Source organism: Heterocephalus glaber, unplaced genomic scaffold, assembly GCF_053883595.1.
Source record: "Heterocephalus glaber isolate CG9 unplaced genomic scaffold, H.glaber_assembly_v1.0 deba00000281, whole genome shotgun sequence".
Classification (NCBI taxonomy): domain Eukaryota; kingdom Metazoa; phylum Chordata; class Mammalia; order Rodentia; family Bathyergidae; genus Heterocephalus; species Heterocephalus glaber.
In genome coordinates this window covers 13,130,521-13,150,000 of record NW_028258139.1, presented here as the reverse complement: position 1 = coordinate 13,150,000, position 19,480 = coordinate 13,130,521, and the positions used below count along the sequence as shown (strand labels likewise).

Sequence of the window (19,480 nt, the reverse complement as noted above, 5' to 3'; positions counted from 1 at the left end):
TCAGTGATGGAAAAGTCTGAAGGCAGGAAAAAGATAACCCAGGCCCCAAAGGAGGAAGCGGTTGTACAAGAGGCCACTCTCAAAGAAGAGAAAGCATCAAGCGGGAAAAGGCCCAACAAGAGACGGGCAGGGGCCAGAAAACACCACAGAGAGCCAACTCTGAGCCCTGAGGATGAAGCACATCTCTTTGATGCCTTTGATGCCTCGTTTAAAGATGACTTTGAGGGGGTGCCTGTGTTTGTTCCCTTTCAGAAGAAGAAACCCTATGAGTGCAGTGAATGCGGACGGATATTTAAGCATAAGACAGATCACATTCGCCATCAGAGAGTTCACACAGGAGAGAAGCCCTTTAAGTGTGATGAGTGTGGGAAGACCTTTCGGCACAGCTCTGATGTCACTAAACACCAGAGAATTCACACTGGTGAGAAGCCCTTTAAATGTGGGGAGTGTGGGAAGGCCTTTAACTGCGGCTCCAACCTCCTGAAACACCAGAAAACACACACAGGCGAGAAGCCCTATGAGTGTGAGGAGTGTGGAAAAGCCTTCGCCTATAGCTCCTGTCTCATCCGCCACCGGAAGCGCCACCCAAGGAAGAAGCACTGAGCAGGCAGTGGCCTGTGGCTCTCTGAGTTTGTGCTGATTCATTGTGGCTTCTCTCATTCCTGGAAGCCCCGAGGGTCATGTACAATGTACCGGGTGTGCCTCTCGCTGCCTGGCTCTGTCATCACCAGAAAAATCCACCTGTCAGGCATGTGAGCAACTAAGCCAGCCCAGGAAGTCTCTGTACCAAGACACGGTGGTAACACAGAAGCTCCCCAGATTTGTAGCTCCGCTCATTTTCTGAGATATTCCATGCCACTCGGGGCTCAGCACCAGATACACATGGCACATGCCCTGGAACAGAACAACACCCAGCAGGAGCAGCACCCACTGCTGGTGAGGGCCCAGTGCCTCCTGCTTCTGCATAAGCCCTTCTGCCAGCACATCTAGAGACTCTAGCCTATGAACAGTCAGCCCCCTGGGTCTCTGAGCCCAGCCTTATGCAGCTGAGAAAGAGCTAGGGACCTCAAGCTGGATAGCAGTGCTCTGTGGCCAGCTCAGGGAACTCTGGGTGGCACCAGTTCTCACTCATCCCTACACCGCTGGCTTCAGTGATTGTCCTGTGATTTGTTCTCTGGCTTCTATCCTTGGGCTGGATCACCATTCCCGAACTCAGGCCTTGTCCCCAGAACTGGGCCACATTGTGTGCCCTCCTGCCCTAGCTGTCAACTCAAATGAGCAGCCTGACTCACCTGGATCATCTCATCAGACAAGCTCTGTATGCCCTTGAACACTGCCACCATGGGAGATTCCTTCCCCAGACAGGAAGTGGGGCTCAGAGTGCCATCAGTCCCACCATTGGCAGCTTTGATTCACTTGATCATCAGACATAGCAGTGGCCCTGCCCCATGGTGGCCCTCCACCCAGGTTAGTGCTGTTTCCCTGTCTCCCCATGTCTATCCTACCCCAAAGCAAGTTCACATGGCTATGCCTGCCCTCAGTGTCCCAAGAGTGATTGGATGGGACTCTGCTTTGGGGCACTGGTTTGCAAGAGAGTAGCAAAGTGAGGTTGCTGACCAGGAGGGTTTTTATTTGGAGAGTCTTGGCACCTGTTTTCAACTGTTTGGACACAAAAAATTAATAATGGCCTTAGTCTTTGGGAACTCTGTCCTAAAAAAAGGGTCCCTGGCCAGAAATGGGCTTGTTCATCAAGTAGTCATAAACTGAGAAACCGGGATCCAGTCTTTACCATTACCATTGGCATCTTTCTAAAAGCTGTAATATTAAATACCCCTGTATGGGCAGCCCCAACCATCTCTCATCATGGTGTCACAGTTGTGAGGCTGCCATCCTTGAGGAATGGCCCAAGGCAAGCCTCCTTCTCACTTCAGGAGCACTCTAATCCGTATGCTTGCAGCTCTGCTTACAAAGTGCACCTCTCCTCCCTGACCACACATTGGCCAGTGGCCCAAGAAGCCCCTTGTGGCTGATAGGGGCCTGGAACATTGCCAGTGGCTATCTTGTGAAGAGGCTGCTTGGATCCCTGCTCCCTTAAGCCCATTTTCCAGATAAGTCATAAGCACCAGTCTCCCTGTGCTGTATACACACAGAGCCTAGAATAGGAAAATAAAATTCATGTAAGTCCCCAGACTAAATGAAAGTGCACTGCAGGAGTTTAGCCTCTGGCCTACTTAACTCTCTTAAGGAGAACACCCTGGAGCCCAGCCCATCACCTGGCCTCAGCCAGGTCTTACGCCATAGGATAGCACCTCAAATTCCTGGGATATTCTCAGGCCAGGTTTCCCTGGGCTGCATTCAGCTAACTACTCCAGAGAGACCTTGGTGGCACCACCTGCACCTGTAGGGGGACTTTAATGGCACCACCTCCATTGGCAGGAGGACTTCACGTAACCACCTTCTTCCACAGGGAAGAACATTCTGAGTAGAATACTTCCCACCCTAGGATCTCCTTGTTCGGTGTTGTTGGGCCCTGTCCTATCCTACCCAGGCTGGATCACCTCAGACTGCTGTACCCAAGAGAGAAAACCTTAGAGTCTCAGAAATGGAGATCGGGTCTAAGGATGTAGCTCAGTGGTGCTGCGCCTGCCTGGCAAGCACAAAGTCCTAAGTTCGATCACCCATACCAGAAAAAAAAAGAAATGGAGATTTAAAGAGGCAAAATCATGCAAAGGCAGATGTCAGCCTGTGTTGGAGACAGGCACACACACTCATGCTATTTGTGGGCCTGGTTTGGAAGAGTTGCCCACATTGCTGGCACAGCTGAAACCTGGAGCCTAACTATCCTTAGGTGGCAGGGTGGCATTGGTGCCTTAGGGGCCCTAGCCTCCTAGCCCAGGTCCTGGTTATTCATGATACATGCTAAGATTTTCAGGGGCTGGCACATAATGCTTTTAGGTGCCATTTACTTTCAAATGTTGAACAAAAACTATGACAACAATATGCATACCCTGAATGAGCCACACAGCAGATTGGCCAAGGGTCAGCCCCTCATAGACTTAGATCAGGAGTTGGCAAATGTTTTCTGTAAAGGGCCAGATAGAAAATGTTGCTGGCTTTGCAGCTGTGCAGTCTGTCAGAGCAACTTAGCTCCACCATGTGGTGAAACAGCAGTTTCAGACGGCACAGGACGTAAGAGCATGGCTATGAGCCAACTAAACTTTACAGAACTAGGCAGCAGCCATAGCTTGCCAACCCCTGTCCATACGAAGGGTGTGTGAGAGTTCAGGCTGCAGAGAGCTTCGCAAGCTTTCTACAAGTCTTAAAGTCCTCTAAAACTAAATGTTGTCCAGAAAAGCTGGTGTAGGAAGCCAGGAGCCCTATATGCAGGAAGTGAACTGGAGCCACTGGTGGCAAAGAGCTGCTCAGAGCATATCCTCCGCTGTTTGATGTGATGGGAGAATAATGGTGTGGACACAGTGACAGCCCAGAGCACTCACACATGCCCTAAGGGTGTCTGAATTTGTCTTTTTTTTTAATTGAATTATTATAGTAATAATTCCTGTTACCAGTGGGAAACATCCCTTTTAATGAGTGCAAAATAATCCATTGATTAAAAAAGTTAGAGCCAGTTTAACCATTCCCAAACCTGGACACCTTGGATGTTTCTGGTGTATATTGTTATAAATAATATCACAATAAATGTCTTTTCAACAGTTAGGACCGATTGGACAAGCCCCAGACATGGAATACCATATTGCCAAATATCTGCCCTGTGTTGGGCCACACAGACACCTGCAGCAGTGCATAGACAGCGGGCGGTGCCACGGCCCTCCAGCAGCTGGTAGGTGGGTTCTTACTTTTGCCCATTCACTGGGAGAGAAGATATGTGTTTTAACCTAATGTCCTTAATTTCTGGGGAAGAAGTGGATGGTGGAGAGCATATGCCCTCGAGCTAGAAGTCACCTCCTTGGCCTCTGCCTTTGTACCTGTGGGACCTTGGGTGCATCACTAAGCTGCCTTGTGCCTCAGTTTCCTCAGGTGTGAAATGGGATGCTGACAGTGTTCGATCCTGCAAAGCCACTGAGAATTCAGGAACTTGATGTGTGAAGTTGTCAGTACAGTACTGATGGTTTAACAAATGCCAGCATGGTGGTATACACCTGTAATCCCAGCACTCAGGAGGCTGAGGCAGGAGGATCACCACAGGTTCAAGGCTGGCCTGGACTACATAGTGAGTTCAAGGCCAACTGCAACAATATAGCAAGATTCTGGCTCAAAAAAACAAAAAAGCAAAAGAAAACAAAACAAAAAAACAAATGCCCGCACGCCTCGTGTTCACATTTTTTTCTTTTTCTTTTTTTTTTTTCTTTGGTTTTGTTTTGTTTTTGGGCTATACTGGGGATGAACCCAAGGCCTCGTGCATGTGAGGCAAGAGCTCTGCCACTGAGCCACATCCTAATGAGATCAAATACTTGTTCACATGTATGGAACGTAGGCTGCGAGCCATTGACCCTAGATGCTTCTGGGAAAAGACAGGAGCTGAATTCAACTGAACAAGCATGGAAAACAGCAAAAAGATTTTTTTTTTTAATGTATGAGGAAATTAAAAATTGTTTGTGTGTGTGTGTGTGTGTTGTTTATGTATAGTTCATAGTTCTGAGAAAAACTGCACAACTAGCCAGGTGTGGAGGTGCATGCCTATAATCCCAGCACTTGGATGGCTTAGTCAAGAGGGACACCGTAAGTGTGAGGCCAGCCTGGGCTACATAGTGAGCTCAAGGCCAGCCTTCACTATGAGACCCTTTCTCAAACAAACAAACAAAAAACTGCACAACCAAACTAGAATCAGCCTGCCATCTCCTGCTGTTGCCCTTTTGGTGCCAAGTGGCTTGTTTTCCATTTCTTCCAAGGTCACCATCATGACGTCACAGCAGTAGCATCAAGATCAAATGGGGCCGGGGACTTAGCTCAGTGGTGGCATGCTTGCCTTGAAAGCAGAAGGTCCTGAGTTCAATCCCCTGGTACCAGAAAAAAAAAAATCATCTTTTAGGTTGACAGGATTTGGGTTTTGTTGTTTAAATGAAACTCACTTTTGAGGTAAAAGAAAACTGGAATGATCTGAATTGAAGACAGAGTATAATGAAAGTTCTAGGGAGCTCAACTCAGTAGTGCTGCCACTCACCAGGACTGCTGGGTTGGGTCAGCAGAGGCCAAGGGAAACTGATGGTCTGTGTGCTGAGCCACTGCAGAAGAAGAGCTGCAAGCCAGCAACCTGAATGCCTGACTCCGAGAGGCATGAAGAGAACAAAATAAGCCCAGACTGGAAAGGAGGACTCAGTATAGCCAATGGGAATAGGAGCCATTGAGAATAAAAAATCTAAAAAAAGGGCTGGGGATTTAGCTCAGTGGTTCCTCTGCTTGCCTCACAAGTGCAAGGTCTCGAGTTTGATCTCTGATGCCAAAAAAAAAAATCTAAAAAGAGTTTGAAAGAATTACTAAAATGAATATCCTCTGACCAAATAATGGAGGAAAAGAGGAAACACAACAGGAATGAAAAGGGAGGGAAAATAACTTGAGGAATAGCATAAAGAGCCTAGTGACTTACAGAGATGCAATGGATAGTTTATTCTTTCTGAAAAAACAGGACTGGAGATTTAGCTCAGTGATTCTGCCACCTGCCTTGCAAGTGAAAGGACCAGAGTTCAATCCCCGGTACCAAAAAAAAAAAAAAGATGTGTGTCTTTCTGAAAAAACACCAAGTCCAGACAGTTTACAAGTCTTTTCAAGAAACAGCAGCTCCAGTCATACATGATCATGTGTACCAAAAAGAGAAGAACAGAAACACCCCTTATTTGAGGGAGCGAGTATGACTTTGAGGTCTAAATTACAGTTCAGTGTGACTCATGCACATAGATGCAAAAGTCCTAATCAAAACACCAGCAAACCATATTCGGCAGAACATAACAAAGACAATACAGCTAACCAAATCAGGGTTATTTAGGAAGTTTGGCTCCAGGTTGGTATAACTTACCACATTAATACACTATGGGGAGAAAGGAATACCTTATTGTCTCAGTAGCTGCAGAAAACATTAGCCAAAATCAGCATTGTCTTGGAGGCTCTAGCGAGTGCACTGAGCCAGGACTGAGTTATATTTGCTTAGAGTGGGAAACCCTAATCATCATGATTAGTAGATGATATTGTCTAGGAATCTGAAAATCCTTAACTACTGAAATTATTAGGGGGTTAGCACGGTTGTCACAGAGATGAATGTTCAAAAATCAGTTGAGACTTATATCTAAGAGAATCAGAAGCAGAGACTCAAATGGAGACTGGTGCATGGATGCTGAGAGCAGCATTGTTCACAGAGATGGTAGAGCAGACAAATGCATGCACAAAATGCAGAGTATATACAAGAGTATGCCACTGGGCTATAGAAAGGGGAAGTTTTGGTTCATGGGTAGACCATGAAAACATGATTCTTAGTAAAGTAAGCCAGACAGAAGACAAGTGTGGTGTGAGTCCACTTATGTGAGAACCTGAGAGGAGGCAAATGTGTGGAGAGAAAAGCTAGGGTAGTGGCAAACACCTGTAATCCCAGCCACTTGAGTGGCCAAGGCAGGAAGATTCCAAGTTCAAAGCCTGCCCGTATAACTTAGCAGGAGTGTATCTCAAGGGGCTGGGGATATAGTTTGTCCATAGAGCACTTGCCTAGCATGAACAAGGCCCTGGGTTCAGTCCCTAGTATTGCATGAATGAATGAATGAATTAGTAAATAATATTTAAAAGTACAAAGGAAAAAGTTGAATTTTTTTTTTTTGGTACGGGGGATCGAACTTGGGACCTTGTGCTTGTGAGGCAGGTGGTGGAACCACTGAGCTAAATCCCTGGCCCAGGTTTTTTTTTGGAGACAGGGTCTCGCTATGTAGTTCAGGCTGCCCTCAAACTCTCAGCAATCCTCCTGCCTCAGCCTCCCAAGTGGGCATGATCCACCATGCTAGGCGAAAAGTTGATGATTTTCATCATACTAAAATTCACAACTTCTAGAGAAAGGAAGGGGATGTAAAAAAGGATTAAGATATGTTATGTACATTACCAACCTCCCATATGAATGTAATTATTATGTAGTGCAAACATGTGCCGTATTAATTTTTTAAAAGCCTTCATGAATGAGGTTACTGCTCTTATAACAGAGACTTGGAAAAAAAATTTTAAATCACAACTTCTGCTCACTAAAAGAATGAGAAAATAGGTGGCTACCAGGGAAATGACACTGTGCTCCAAGAGCTGGCTATAGCAGAAAATGTGCTTTGGGGTCATAAAATTGGTTTTTTTAACCTCTGGACATACATGATGGCTGCAGACTCCACATCTGTAGATAGCCAACCTCCTGAAAGTTTCTGTAGTCATCCACTCCCCTCCCTTTCTGAAAGAGGAGGACTTGGAGATGGCAGCACCACATGCCAAAGAAGGAGCTGAGAGCCAAAGTCACCTGTGGAGACCCCAAGGCCCCTCTGTGAGGTGAGCAAGAAGGAAGCATCTGCTGTACTGGGACCAGCTGGGATCTGCTGGTCTTCATGCTAGGTTACTTGTCCTCAGCACCATAGCAGAGAGTGACTGGTATTCCCAATAGGAAGAGCCTAGAGGAATCCAGTGAGTTTGTTGTTGCTGCTGTTGTTTTTCTGTTTTGTTTTGTTTTGTGCAATACTGGGGATTGACCCCAGTGCTCTACTATTGAGCTACATCCCCAGCCATCCACTGCCCTTTGTGCTACTGAGGATTGAACCCAGGGCTCTATATCCACACTGAACTACATCCTCATAGTTTTTTATTTTTTGAGATAGAGTCTTGCTAAGTTACAGAGTTGCCCAAGCTGGACTCAAACTTGCAGTCCTCCTGCCTCAGCCCCCCAGAGTACTGGAATCCAGCACCTTTTTACTTTGAGACAAGGTCTCAATAATTTGTCCACGCTGGCCTCTATTTTGCCGTCCTCCTGCCTTAGCCACCCATGTAGCTGGGATTACAGGCATGCACTACTGCACACCAATAGAAATCCTTTTTTTTTTTAAGACACCAAATAGACAAAGATTTCACAGAGCAGAATATGAATGAATTAGTAATTAAGAATACAAGTTAAGGGCTGGGGATTTAGCTCAGTGGTTTCGCCGCCTGCTGCGCAAGCGCAAGGACCCGAGTTCGATCCCCAGTACCAAAAAAAAAAAAAAACCAAACAAGAATACAAGTTAAAATAACAAGATCAGAGTTTTTTGTGAGAGCATGATGAAATGTACAAGTCTGATTCTTCTGTGCTAGAGAGAACCTGAGCTGAGGAACTCTACCCTGGTAAAACAGTCCACACTGCTAAAACAGTCCAGTGCTGTCCAAGACAAAGATCTGATTCCCTGTTAACCCACAAGCTTCATTTATTGGTTCACCCTGGAGGAACTTTGATACATGCACCAAAAAGATGTGCACAGTAACATCCATAGTGTGCTGCTGGGTCAGGAAACACAAAGGAACTGAAGTGTCCATCGAGGTGCAGTGGTCAGTCACGGTCTGAGTGTAAAGGGAAAGTGACTCAGCAGAGAAAAGGAAGCAGCCACAGCATGTGCCAGCAGATGGACACTGAGCAGAGAAGACATGCAGCAGGATTTTAAGCACTGTAAAGTTCAAACCAAGCAGATTGAATGGCATGCTGTTGGAGCTCATACATGGCAAAGCTAGAGAGGAGCAAAAGACCCTGTGCCAGGGTGAGAGCAGGAGGGGATGCAGCTCCCAGCTGGGTGGGGATGGCTGTCAGCTCTGCTGTCGTGGTCTTCTACAAGGTTCTGTATGTTGAATGCAGCTCCTGTCCTCAAGTTTTAGAAGTAACACTTGTTTCCTTTGAGTGCTGACTGGGTCCACACTCCCACCTCCCTCTTCCTCAGGGCACCCATGGCCGAGGTCACTGGTGGAACCAGCTTCCACTTGGCTGAGGCCATTTGCTTGCTTCATAGTTTGCTTTTTCTCAACAAAGAAACAGCACCTCTGCCCATTGACTCAGCTTCTCTTTCTTTCCAGACTGCTAGCGTGGATCACCCCAGCAAGAAGCTCTGGTGAGACATGTGTACAAAGGAACCTCGAAAGCAATAGGAAAGACCCCCACAATCCCGCATTCAAGGAACGGAGAGGACCAGTGTCCATATGCAGTTCTTGAGAGGATGCAGCAGAGAGGCTGCTGGGGACCTGCACCCTGAATGGCTGTCACCGTGGGGTCAGCTTGGTGGCAGGACAGGGTGAGTGCGAGGAGGCCTTTCAGACACTGTGGGCAACTCCAGGGCCCTTCCTCTGGTTCCCAAACCAACTTTTCCTGAGTGACCAGCAGTCTTTGCTCACTATCAGCTGGTGCCACTGGATGGCCCCCAGCACTGGCTTCTGACATCAATAAGGCCACTCTGGAGAGGCAATTAAGAAACCCACTCAGTGTTCACAACCTGCTGGACATCTGAGATGTGTCCTAGGGGAAACCTGAGACCCCCTCAACTGAGCATCAGAGTTCTTGTTGCAGGAAAATGTTTAACCAAAGCTAGAAACTTCCTGGGAGTATGAGGTGTCCAAGGCAGCCAGGGCCTCTCACCTGGGCAGCATGTCCTGAGCCGCATGTCTAGCAGGCACTGTCCCCTGAGGCCTCATCCTGCAGGAAGAGCATGGCCCAGCAGGGCTGCAACTGGGCGTCACTTGCAGAGAGCCTCTGCCAGAGACCAGACTTTGAGTGTCCCTTGAACAAGTGCTCTGTGACCCTCACTTGCATCTGTTGTCCCTGAAGCCTCATCCCAGTTGGGCAGGAAGGCAGAAACCATCTCTTGGGAGAAGCAGGAGGTGAGCATGTTGGAGAGGGGCACTGTGCCCCATGGGACCAACATCTCAGGGACACAAACCCAGCTCCACAAACCTAGTGGCAGGGCCCTTGTCTGCCCTCTGTCTCCTCTTCTGCACAGGGAGGGACAGGGCTGACTAGTGACGTAGACTTGGCCCAGGCTGAGTCCACTCGTTTCCTGGCAGGCTATGGTCCCAGGGTGCACCTGAGGTTCATTTCTAGTGACCTTGCCAGTCCCTCCCAATTTGGGCACCAAGATATAATTGTTCCTGTTCTGTGAGAGTGGGCTGAGACACCAAGACATGTTGCAGAGGAAGGCAGACCTGGAGGAGGGAGGAGTCTCCTGGCCCAAGGTACACATGATTCGTGGCTTCTGGGGACACTCAAAGGAAGATAGGGTGGACTTCCAGAGGTGGTGTGGACAAGGAGCTGGGCCCCTGTGCCATTGGTCAACTGCAGGCTGGGATACTGCTCTCAGCATCAGCCTGAGCCTTCTAGAACCTGGTGCCTCAAGAGCTTGTTTGCTCTTTACTTGCTTGCTCCTCAGTCACCAGATGCATGGTCAGTACACTGAGGACAAACAGATTTTCCTCACCTTGACCAAACCTTGCTGTAGTGACACCCAGGTTGGCAATGTTGCACTGCAGATGGCTCCAGAGAAGGAGCTCTGGGACCTTCAGAGGGTTCCTGGTGCCTCTGACCCCAGCTGCCTGTCCATCCCTCATGTCAGCCTCGTTGACATGAGGTATTTCCATCTCTGCACCTCTTCCCTTTCCTGTGGTTCTAGCTCGTGGTGCGGGTGAACCTTTGGCATGTCCTTACATCCTCTCATGGGATGTGTGTCCTGCTCTTATTATGAACCGCAATGACTAGTGCATCGTGAACAACCTTTGACAGACATGGTTGTGGTCTGTGTTGTGGCAGATACTTTCCTAGTGTGATGTTTCCCGGTTACATTGTCCAAAACTTTAACTTTCCACCTCGCCAAAGTTGTTAAACTTCTACTTTCACACAATATCTCTAGTCCTTAGTAGTGTCAACACTGGGACATTCTATTTGGCATTGGTGCCACTTTGTATGTGGTTCCCACATCCTGTGGATTGTCGTGCAGGTCCCCACATTGCCTGTGGCGACCACGGTACTCATTAGCAGACACTGCCTTTTCCTGCTGCTTATGTATATTTTCTCAGAGTAAATGTCTATTTCTAACCTGCTTCCTGTGTTCCATTAATCACGAGTCCTCCAAGGAGGCTGCTGGCTTCTTCCTGCAGAGAAATATGGGTATCACTGTCTCCAGTGTCTTGGATGCTCCACTAACGAAACACACCTCCTTCCAAGTGACAAAACATCGCCCTACTTTTCTGGCCCCAGGGACACTAAGTTGAAGTTTGACCTGTTGATTCATGCCTACAGTCAGGATCCTGAGGAAGGCCTGGGAGGCATCCTGGACTCTGCCTCCAACCCTGTGCTCCATCTTATCCAGGCCTCTCTGTGCCTTTGCTCACTCACTCACCTTTTTTTTTCTTTTGGTGAGACAGGGTCTCACTATGTAGTTCAGGCTGGCCTCAAACTTGTAGCCATCCTCCTGCCTTAGCCTCCTGAGTGCTGGGTTTATGGGTGTGCACCACCACGCCCGGCTACCCTTTGTGTTCTTAACAGGGCACAGTTCTGTCCTCCAGAGGACACTTGGCAATGGGTGGGGATAACTTATCATGACTGGGAAGACCTAGTGGGTTGAACCAGGGACACTGCCAAACACCCTACAACTCACAGTCCTGACAGCAAACAAACCAGCCTCAAAGTCAGTACTGACACAGGCGAAGGATGGCGAGTTAGACCCAGAAAATTAAGTCAGCAACTGAAATATGATTCACATAGAACAGCAGAAGAACCTTCTGAGATTCTTCTGCACATTTCTGTGGTCTCTAACCCATATTTTGTCTTTTTTCTAATCCTAACTCCCTACAGCCCTAAAACTGATTTTCAAATGCACATCCATCAGGAGGCTGAGGCAGGAGGGTCACTTCAGCTCATGAGTCCAAGGCCAGTCTAGGCAACAACAGGACCCTGTTTTTTAAAAAAAAAATTGGAGCTAGGGGTATAGCTGGGTGGTAGAGCACTTAGCTAGCAGGCTCAAGGCCCTAGGTTTGAGCTCCAGCCCCGCCCCCATAAAAGCACCTCAGACCCCTCCCTCTGCTCAGACTACAATGGCTCCCTGTGCAGCTGGAATAAAGTCCAAGCTCTCCATGGTGGCTTTGAGACAGCCACTGTCCAGCATTCTGTTGCATAAACTGAGTGTGCACAGATGTTCTAATTGCAACAAAAGGGCTGGGGGTGCAGCTCAGTGGCAGAGCACTTGACTAGCATGTACAGTTCCAGGGTTCAGATCCCCAGCCATGCAAAAACAAAAGGACCCAGCCTTTTCTCTTCCATATTTAGAGAGAATAAGTCCAGGGAATGAAGTGGCGGGGGAGGGTGCTTAGTTTGTTTTTTGAGACAAGAGTCTCACTGTAGTTCAGGCTGGCCTTGAACCTTCAGCTCTTGGTATTCCTCCTGCCTCAGCTTCCCAAGTGCTGGGATTACAGGCATGTACTAGCACACATGGCAAGAAAGCGCTTTATAGATTACAGATGAGCCGGGGATTTGACTCAGTGGTTCCACTACCTGCCTTGCAAATGCAAGGTCCCAAATTCAATCCCCGGAACCAAAAAGATAAATAGAAATAGAGATGAGTCCTTTCCAGACATATACTTTGTATACTTTAGAATTTCTTACATTGTGATCCCAGCACTTGGGAAGCTGAAGCAGGAGGATCACCACAATTTCAAGCCACCTGGGCTACATAGACTCTGTCTCAAAACAAAAGACACACTCCAAACAACAGGTTCCTAAACTGAATGGGTTTCAGGGCCACCAATGTTTAGTGTAGACAACTTTGTAGTCACTGAATATCCAAGAAAAACCCTGAGTCCTGCATAAAATGTTTTCAAGTTCCATTAAATACAAAATATGGTATTATGCTCTGACTCAACTTTCAAAACCTTCCGATTTGGCTTCTTCCCACCCACCTGTCTCACCCGCAAAGTTGGCTTAGCTAGGCCTAGCCCTCCAGGTGCCTCACTCAGCAGTGATGCTAAAGATTAGGAACAGGGTCTCCCGAGTACAACCTCCATCCTGGGAAGCCAAGGTCAGGTATGTGTGCTCAGCATCGCCAATCCTCGGGAACTCCCAGAAGGTTCAGGAAACCCACTGCTGCCCTGCTGAGGAAGCCTTTGCGTTAATGCCTGAGAACTATTTGGTCAGTGTCTGCAGAGATTTCCCATACTCCTGGAGACAGCCCTCAGGTTTACCATCCACTGACTCCAGAGGCAGCCCCAGCCCTAAGAGCAGAGCAGGGGCTGAAACCGGCTTCCGCTTGCACGGCTCTCCCTTCATGGATACACAGCAAACCTGCAGATCCTGGCCCGAGCCCCTCCTGGGCTCATGGCCAACCCAGACACTTCTGCAGTGTTTACTTCTATTTGCCGACTCCAAAACTAGCCGAGTGTCCAGCTGGAGCCCGGGCAGGCTTCCTGGGGCATGAAAGGGCAGCCTCCAGAGGAAAGCCTGACCAATACCCCGGCCTCCGTGTGACTTAGCAAGGAGGGCAGAGGGACAATCTACAGCTCGCTCTCCCGCACTCGAGCCCGATCCATGTGAAGATCCTATGTTGTCTCAAGTTTGCTGTGCGCCAAAGCCCGATGGACCCTGGTGGATGCAGGAGCAGCTCAGTCCCCTGCTTCCGACCAGAGAGGTCTCCGAGGGCAGTGACCCTGCCCGGGCCGAGTCCGCTCCCCCAAAAAAGGGCTGCCATCCGAATTGTGTGGTGCGCAGGAGTCTGTAGGACGCGGTGACCGCGAAGGCCACCGAGGCGCGGTACTCCGGCGCCCAGAGCGTCCCGGAAGCGCAAGAGTCTGGGCGGGCCAGAGGGTGGGGCACTTCCGCCGGCGTGCGGCGGGCGGCCGCTCCCGCTCGGCAGGTGAGTGGGTGCCGGTTCCGCCCGGCCAGCGCGGTCCCCTGCGGTGCGGCCCCACCTGCTGGCCGCAAGCAGCCCCTCGCCGAAGCCTTGGCCGACCCGGCGCCGCGTTGTCTCTGCAGGGCACCTCGCTCGGGACCGCAGCCATCCCCGCAGTGGGACCGAGAAAGGCCGGAGGCGCGCTGGCGAGCGGACCCCGAGATAGGGCCTCGGGCGGCGCCTCGCGGAAAAGAGGGCTGAGCAGTGCCGGCCGGGCGGGTGCGTGTGGATCCTGGGTCTGTGGCGGCTGGGCCGGGGTCCGCCACCTGCTTCGTTGCTCGGGTTGAGGGCTTACACCCAGTGCCACGCCCGCAGCCCGTGGTCGCTGGACCTGGCTCTGCGGGGGCCCGGGGCTGCCTCTCCCACCTCTTCGGAGCTGTGCTGACTCCACCTCACCGAGTGCGCGTTATCTCCTGTCTTTTCTCCCTATACCGCAGTGTGAAAGAAAACCCGCTTCTCACACTGGACTCAAGCTGTTCTTGCAAACCAAATTAATGACAAGTGTCTTTGACCAAATGAGTCTCACGGTGCTGTGAACAGGCTGGAATTGGGGGTTACAGCCTGAAGCGGTAGGCTCTGCAGGATCCGAGGAAGAAGGCTCTCCCCTCTGTAAATGTCCGTCCCTGGTTGCAGAACTTTATTCTCTAGCAGGTATAATGCAGCTTTTCACCCTCCCCCCAGACCCAGGAGTCCCCACATGTGGTACAGATTTTTCTGAAAGAATCAGCATGCTTTTCCCTGTGGGTTAGGCCATGGGTTGGAAGGACATCCAGGATCCTTTGCTGACTAGATTGGGGTCAATAAACATGTCAGGTCTTGGAATCATCTTCCGTACCTTCATAAGCCCCACACCTGCCCATGGGTTCACCTGCCCTCACCCCTGGCACCCTTGATAGGAAGAGCCTTCTGGGGCCTGGGGCTACTTGGCAGCTGGAGTGTTGTCTCCTCCCCACCACCACCACATCTCCACCCCTCATCTGCCTTGGTTTTCATTTTCCCCAGGTCCCAGGTGCATACACCTTCAGCAGGTATTGGGACGATGGCGGCCCTAGGGGACATTGAGGAGTACCCACCTGTCCCATTCCCCACCAGTCTGTCGTCTCCCGGAACACCTGGAGCCCAGCATCACGCAGCACAGCTTCATCTCCATAGCCATCCACACGGTACTTTCCTGGCCCACTGTGCCCCCTTTGCCCTGTCTGCACCCCATGGAGCTCCATCTGACCTACAGCCCCAACCCACCTGAGAGGTACCAGCAGACACTTGTGCAGCTCATTAGATGCTGGAGCCTCTGGGCAGAGCCCTAGGGATGCTTAGCCCAGAACTCTGCTTGGTGGGGGTGGAGTGGCAAGTGTGCTTTCTAGGAGACAGCCCCTGTGCTCGCTTCAGCAGCACATATACTAAAAAATAGAAGACGCCCCCTGAACTGTTCATACCATGTATAACCAGGAATGAGCCCTCCTCTCTGAAGCTATGTTCCCAGGCCAGGAAAAATGTCTAGTCTTCCTACCAGGCTAGTTTGGGTGTGGTCCCCAGGGAACCTGCCAGATGGAGCCACTGGCCTTGTTCCACCCTGATGGTATGGCCTCATTGGTCACTTGATGGAATCAAGGCTTGCGGGGAATACCAGCCCTGTTGTACCCCTGGGGCCACTGGCTCTCAGAAGCCAGGGAGTCCTGAGAGTTTGCCCCTTTGTTACGTGGGAGACCTCACTGTTTTCATGAGCTGTTGACATCAAGGACAGGGTCCCAATAGGACATGTCCTAGCAGCCTCCACTGCTGTTCTAGAGAGTGCTTTGCCCAGGAGCTGGGCCTGTTCTGTGCCAGGGTCTTCCTTGCCAGGTCCTGGTATTCCTATGCCTGAGGTAGCAGCTGCTGGAACTAAGGAGAGTGGCCACCCTCTGTACCAGGCTCTGTGTATTGACTTCCTTGGCCTTCAAGCCCAGTGACAGCCTTTCAAATGGACATCACAGATAAGAACAGAGCTCACACAGAGCTAGGGAATCACTGGGTTCATTGCAGGTCAGACCAAAATCAGAAAGGGAAGCCCCAAGCCTGTCCTGTCTGCTGCCTGGCCCCAAGACACCTCCACCCCTGCCCATCCCTGGGAGAATGCTGGGAAGGGACTTCTTAAAGTAGCCCATTAGTGTCCCAGTGGGCCGGGCTTGGGAGGGAGGTGCCTAGAAGAAGCCCAGATACCACCTGAATTTCACTGTGCTTAAGCCCTATGTGAGGCTGCTCCTACTGCCATCTCTCCTCCCTAATAGCTTCTAGACCTCTTCAGGGCCCCAGCCTGTGCCCCCAGGGCTTGCTCCCCCACCATAACTCAGTCAGAATTCTGCTGCTGCACTGTACCCTCTTATGTCACCCTCACAGCAGCCTGGTGAGATAGGTCACCCTGTCCTGCTGGCAACAGGAACATGAAGGGGCAAGGGTAGAGTCCGGGGTGGGGGATGTGGTTGCTGGTTAGGGAGATTGCACCCAAGACCTGGAGGGCCCCCCCACCCAATAAGTAGACAGCCTCTGCTGATTCCTGGTCAAGAAGGGCAGGGCCAACTCTTAGAGCCCCAAGCTTGCCTCCTCTGCAGGCTGGTTCCTTAACACAGAAGACCCCAGCGTTTTTGGAACTTGCCCAGAATTCCCTCACCAGTTGGAGGCCAATGCAGGGACTTCTTGAGGCCTCAGCCTCCCTGCTCCCAGGCCAAAGTCTGAGATGGCCAGAAGGAGGTTCTGGGGAGGCCTACCCAGGGTACCTGTGTGTGTACCAGCAGTCCACAGAGCCCACCCTCCATACATACACACACACACACATACACACACACACACACACACACACACACAATCATTTCGGGAGCCTCTTCAGCTGGGCACCTGGTGTCCTTGAAGGAGGAGCATCTGTCCTCTGGAATGGGAGTGAAAGGCACAGGGAACTGAATGAGCCAATGGTGCTCAGCAGTCCCTGTGGCCATTAGACTGGTATCCACAGCAAAGCCTGGACCATGGAGCAGGGAGGCCATGCTGGTGGTGGGTACAGGGGCAAGCAGGACATAGTCCCTCTTCCTCTGGGACCCCTCTGGCTCTGCAGATACACAGATCAGAAGCCATAGTTAGGCATGGAGTGCTGAGGGCCGGGCACAGCTCCTCTGGGACTGTGTTGTACCCTGTCAGAGGGGTAGAGGAGGACAGCAGGGCCCATTGACCAGTCTTGGAGTAGGTACAGGACCATAGGCAGTGTGAGGGATGCTGAGGTATTAAGGAGGCCAGGCCAGAGTCCACCAAGATAAAGGCCAACAGAGCACCTGCCTAAGGCTGCCCAGTCTTTGTTTGCATAAGACCTGAGGGAGGATGAGCTCTCAAAGCTGGGTCCTCAGGAGGATTTCCTGGGGCAGCTCTTGACATGAGCTGGAGAGGAAAATCCAAAAGTGGTCCTGGGGCCAGGGATTTAGCTCAGTGGTGCCACCGCCTGCCCTGCAAGCACAAGGACCAGAGTTCAATCCCCTATACCAAGAAAAACCAGTGGTCCTGGCCAAGGAGGCCAGAACAGGAGAAGCAAGTAGAGTTGAACTGCTATTCTGGGGCAAGAGGAGGTGCCAGGCAGGTGAGGAGGTATGTTGTGTGTTGAGGGCTTTGCCCAGAAGCCCCTGGGAGAGCAGGACTGTCTTCTAGAAAGGAGGGGCGTGGAGGGGGTACTGTGAAGAATGGGGCATGAGCCACAGCCCCCTGTCCCCAGGGTCCCCCTATTCCAGTCCCGAGGTGCACTCCCAGCCATCAGACCTGGACCTCCAGGATGTAGAGGAAGTGGAGATCGGCAGGGATGCATGGCCTGGTAAGTCAACTGGGCTCACCCAGGCCCTCCTGGAGCCCTTGCCTGGACTCAGCACTGAATGCTTTTCTCAGCACTGTTTAGCCAGGCTCTGGACACCTGCAGGGGTGGGTGGGGGTTGGCGGATTGCTGGACTTCCCCAGTGCTACTCAGGCCCCTTCAGGTCCCTGGTTGCAATGCACATCTGTCCCCAGGAGGTTCCAGGTAGGCAAGGGAGTAGGGCTCCAGTACTATTGCCACCAGGGCCAGATCCATGGAACTGGCATGGGCCCCTGGCCCCCATCTCCCTCAGCCTGCAGGACCACTTTTGAGAGCCTTTGAAATTCCAGATCCTTGCTAGCTCTCTCTGCTAACCCTGGAAATTCCTTCTCCCAGCTAAGAAGGTCACACCACAGGCCTCCTTAACCACTGTGTCTCCAGTGCCCGGTGGGACCCAGCACACAGGCTCAGGCTGCCAGCTGCTGGGAGTGGTGGGGGTGCTGCTCCCCACCTTGTGGAGCAAGCCATTCATCCAAGTCAATGCCTGGCACCCTTCTCCTCCTCCCCAGTCAGGCGTGGCCCTGCTCTGCTATCACATAGTCCCAGTCCCTAGAGTGCCACAGTAGAACTGGGGGCTGGGTGGCATCTGCCTCTGCCATTTCTCCTTTCAGACTCTGAGTTGGAGCCCGAGCAGGTTCCATCATCTCACCACCTCCACAGTCCAGAAGACAGGGTAGACCCGGATGGCCAAGTGCTGAGGGGTCTCCTGAGGAGCCGCCCCCACAGGCCCAAGTGTGAGAGTAGCTTTGGGCAGGATCTTGGCTTGGAGCCCCCGGGAGCCCTGCCTTGCCCTCCACAGAGGGGCACCTGCCGTGTGGTGCTCCTGCCTCAGGGAGCCCCAGGAACCGAGGGTGCTCCTGCCCGGGCCACAGAGCTGGGGGACAGCTTGGGCCGTAGTCCCCAACAGGCCAGCCCCCGGGGTCCCAAGCCACATCACTGCGAGGCCTGCGGCAAGAGCTTCAAGTACAACTCGCTGCTGCTGAAGCACCAGCGCATTCACACAGGTGAGAAGCCCTATGCCTGCCATGAGTGTGGCAAGCGTTTCCGAGGCTGGTCTGGCTTCATCCAGCACCACCGAATCCACACGGGCGAGAAGCCCTACGAATGTGGCCAGTGCGGCCGTGCCTTCAGCCACAGCTCGCACTTCACACAGCACCTGCGCATCCATAACGGTGAGAAGCCCTACAAGTGTGGTGAGTGCGGCCAGGCTTTCAGCCAGAGCTCCAACCTGGTGCGCCACCAGCGGCTGCACACGGGCGAGAAGCCCTACGCTTGCAGCCAATGCGGCAAAGCCTTCATCTGGAGCTCCGTGCTCATAGAGCACCAGCGCATCCACACTGGCGAGAAGCCTTATGAGTGCGCTGACTGTGGCAAGGCCTTCCGCGGCCGCTCGCACTTCTTCCGCCACCTGCGGACCCACACGGGCGAGAAGCCCTTTGCCTGCGGAGCGTGCGGCAAAGCCTTCGGCCAGAGTTCACAGCTCATCCAGCACCAGCGCGTGCACTACCGCGAGTAGCCTTGGCCCCAATAAAGTCTCTGGATGGAAAAGGAGCCGGCTCCTACTGAGCAAGGCGGCAGCTTCTCATCCCTGCAGGCTACTGCAGGTGGATTTTCATTCTCCTGGGGTGGCAGGCACCTGGAGAATCCCCAGGGAGGAGTCTAAGGCCAGAGCAGTGCTGGCAGCCCAGAGTAGTCGGGCCTGTCCAGA

General features: G+C 51.6%; 2 protein-coding genes across 7 annotated transcripts in view; both read left to right on the top strand.

Moving 5' to 3' along the window:
• The window catches only part of Zfp41 (ZFP41 zinc finger protein), a 14,668-nt gene extending 3,599 nt beyond the window's left edge, over positions 1 to 11,069 (top strand). For 4 of the 5 annotated variants that reach the window (XM_021251210.2, XM_013069491.3, XM_013069495.3 and 1 more), the window contains 3 exons: positions 1 to 1,467; positions 3,715 to 3,841; positions 9,061 to 11,069. The exon at positions 1 to 1,467 is cut by the window's left edge. In XM_021251210.2, coding sequence (XP_021106869.1) covers positions 7 to 603 — 597 coding nt within the window. In that variant the 5' untranslated portion in view covers positions 1 to 6 and the 3' untranslated portion in view covers positions 604 to 1,467; positions 3,715 to 3,841; positions 9,061 to 11,069. Of the gene's footprint in view, positions 1,468 to 3,714; positions 3,842 to 4,029; positions 4,624 to 9,060 lie in introns of those variants that run through there. The other variant, XM_021251213.2, reaches the window with a different exon arrangement.
• A 2,941-nt stretch (positions 11,070 to 14,010) lies between these two features.
• Gli4 (GLI family zinc finger 4) lies at positions 14,011 to 19,320 on the top strand. 2 transcript variants are annotated; one of them, XM_021251197.2, is made up of 4 exons: positions 14,011 to 14,129; positions 14,913 to 15,073; positions 17,641 to 17,736; positions 18,384 to 19,320. In XM_021251197.2, the coding sequence occupies exons 2-4, from the start codon at positions 14,950 to 14,952 to the stop codon at positions 19,286 to 19,288; spliced, it is 1,125 nt and encodes a 374-aa protein (XP_021106856.1). In that variant the 5' UTR covers positions 14,011 to 14,129; positions 14,913 to 14,949; the 3' UTR covers positions 19,289 to 19,320. The 2 variants fall into 2 exon arrangements, with proteins under 2 accessions (XP_021106856.1, XP_087042782.1); XM_087186656.1 differs by lacking the exon at positions 14,011 to 14,129 and adding an exon at positions 14,373 to 14,561.
• The last annotated feature ends 160 nt before the right edge of the window (positions 19,321 to 19,480 follow it).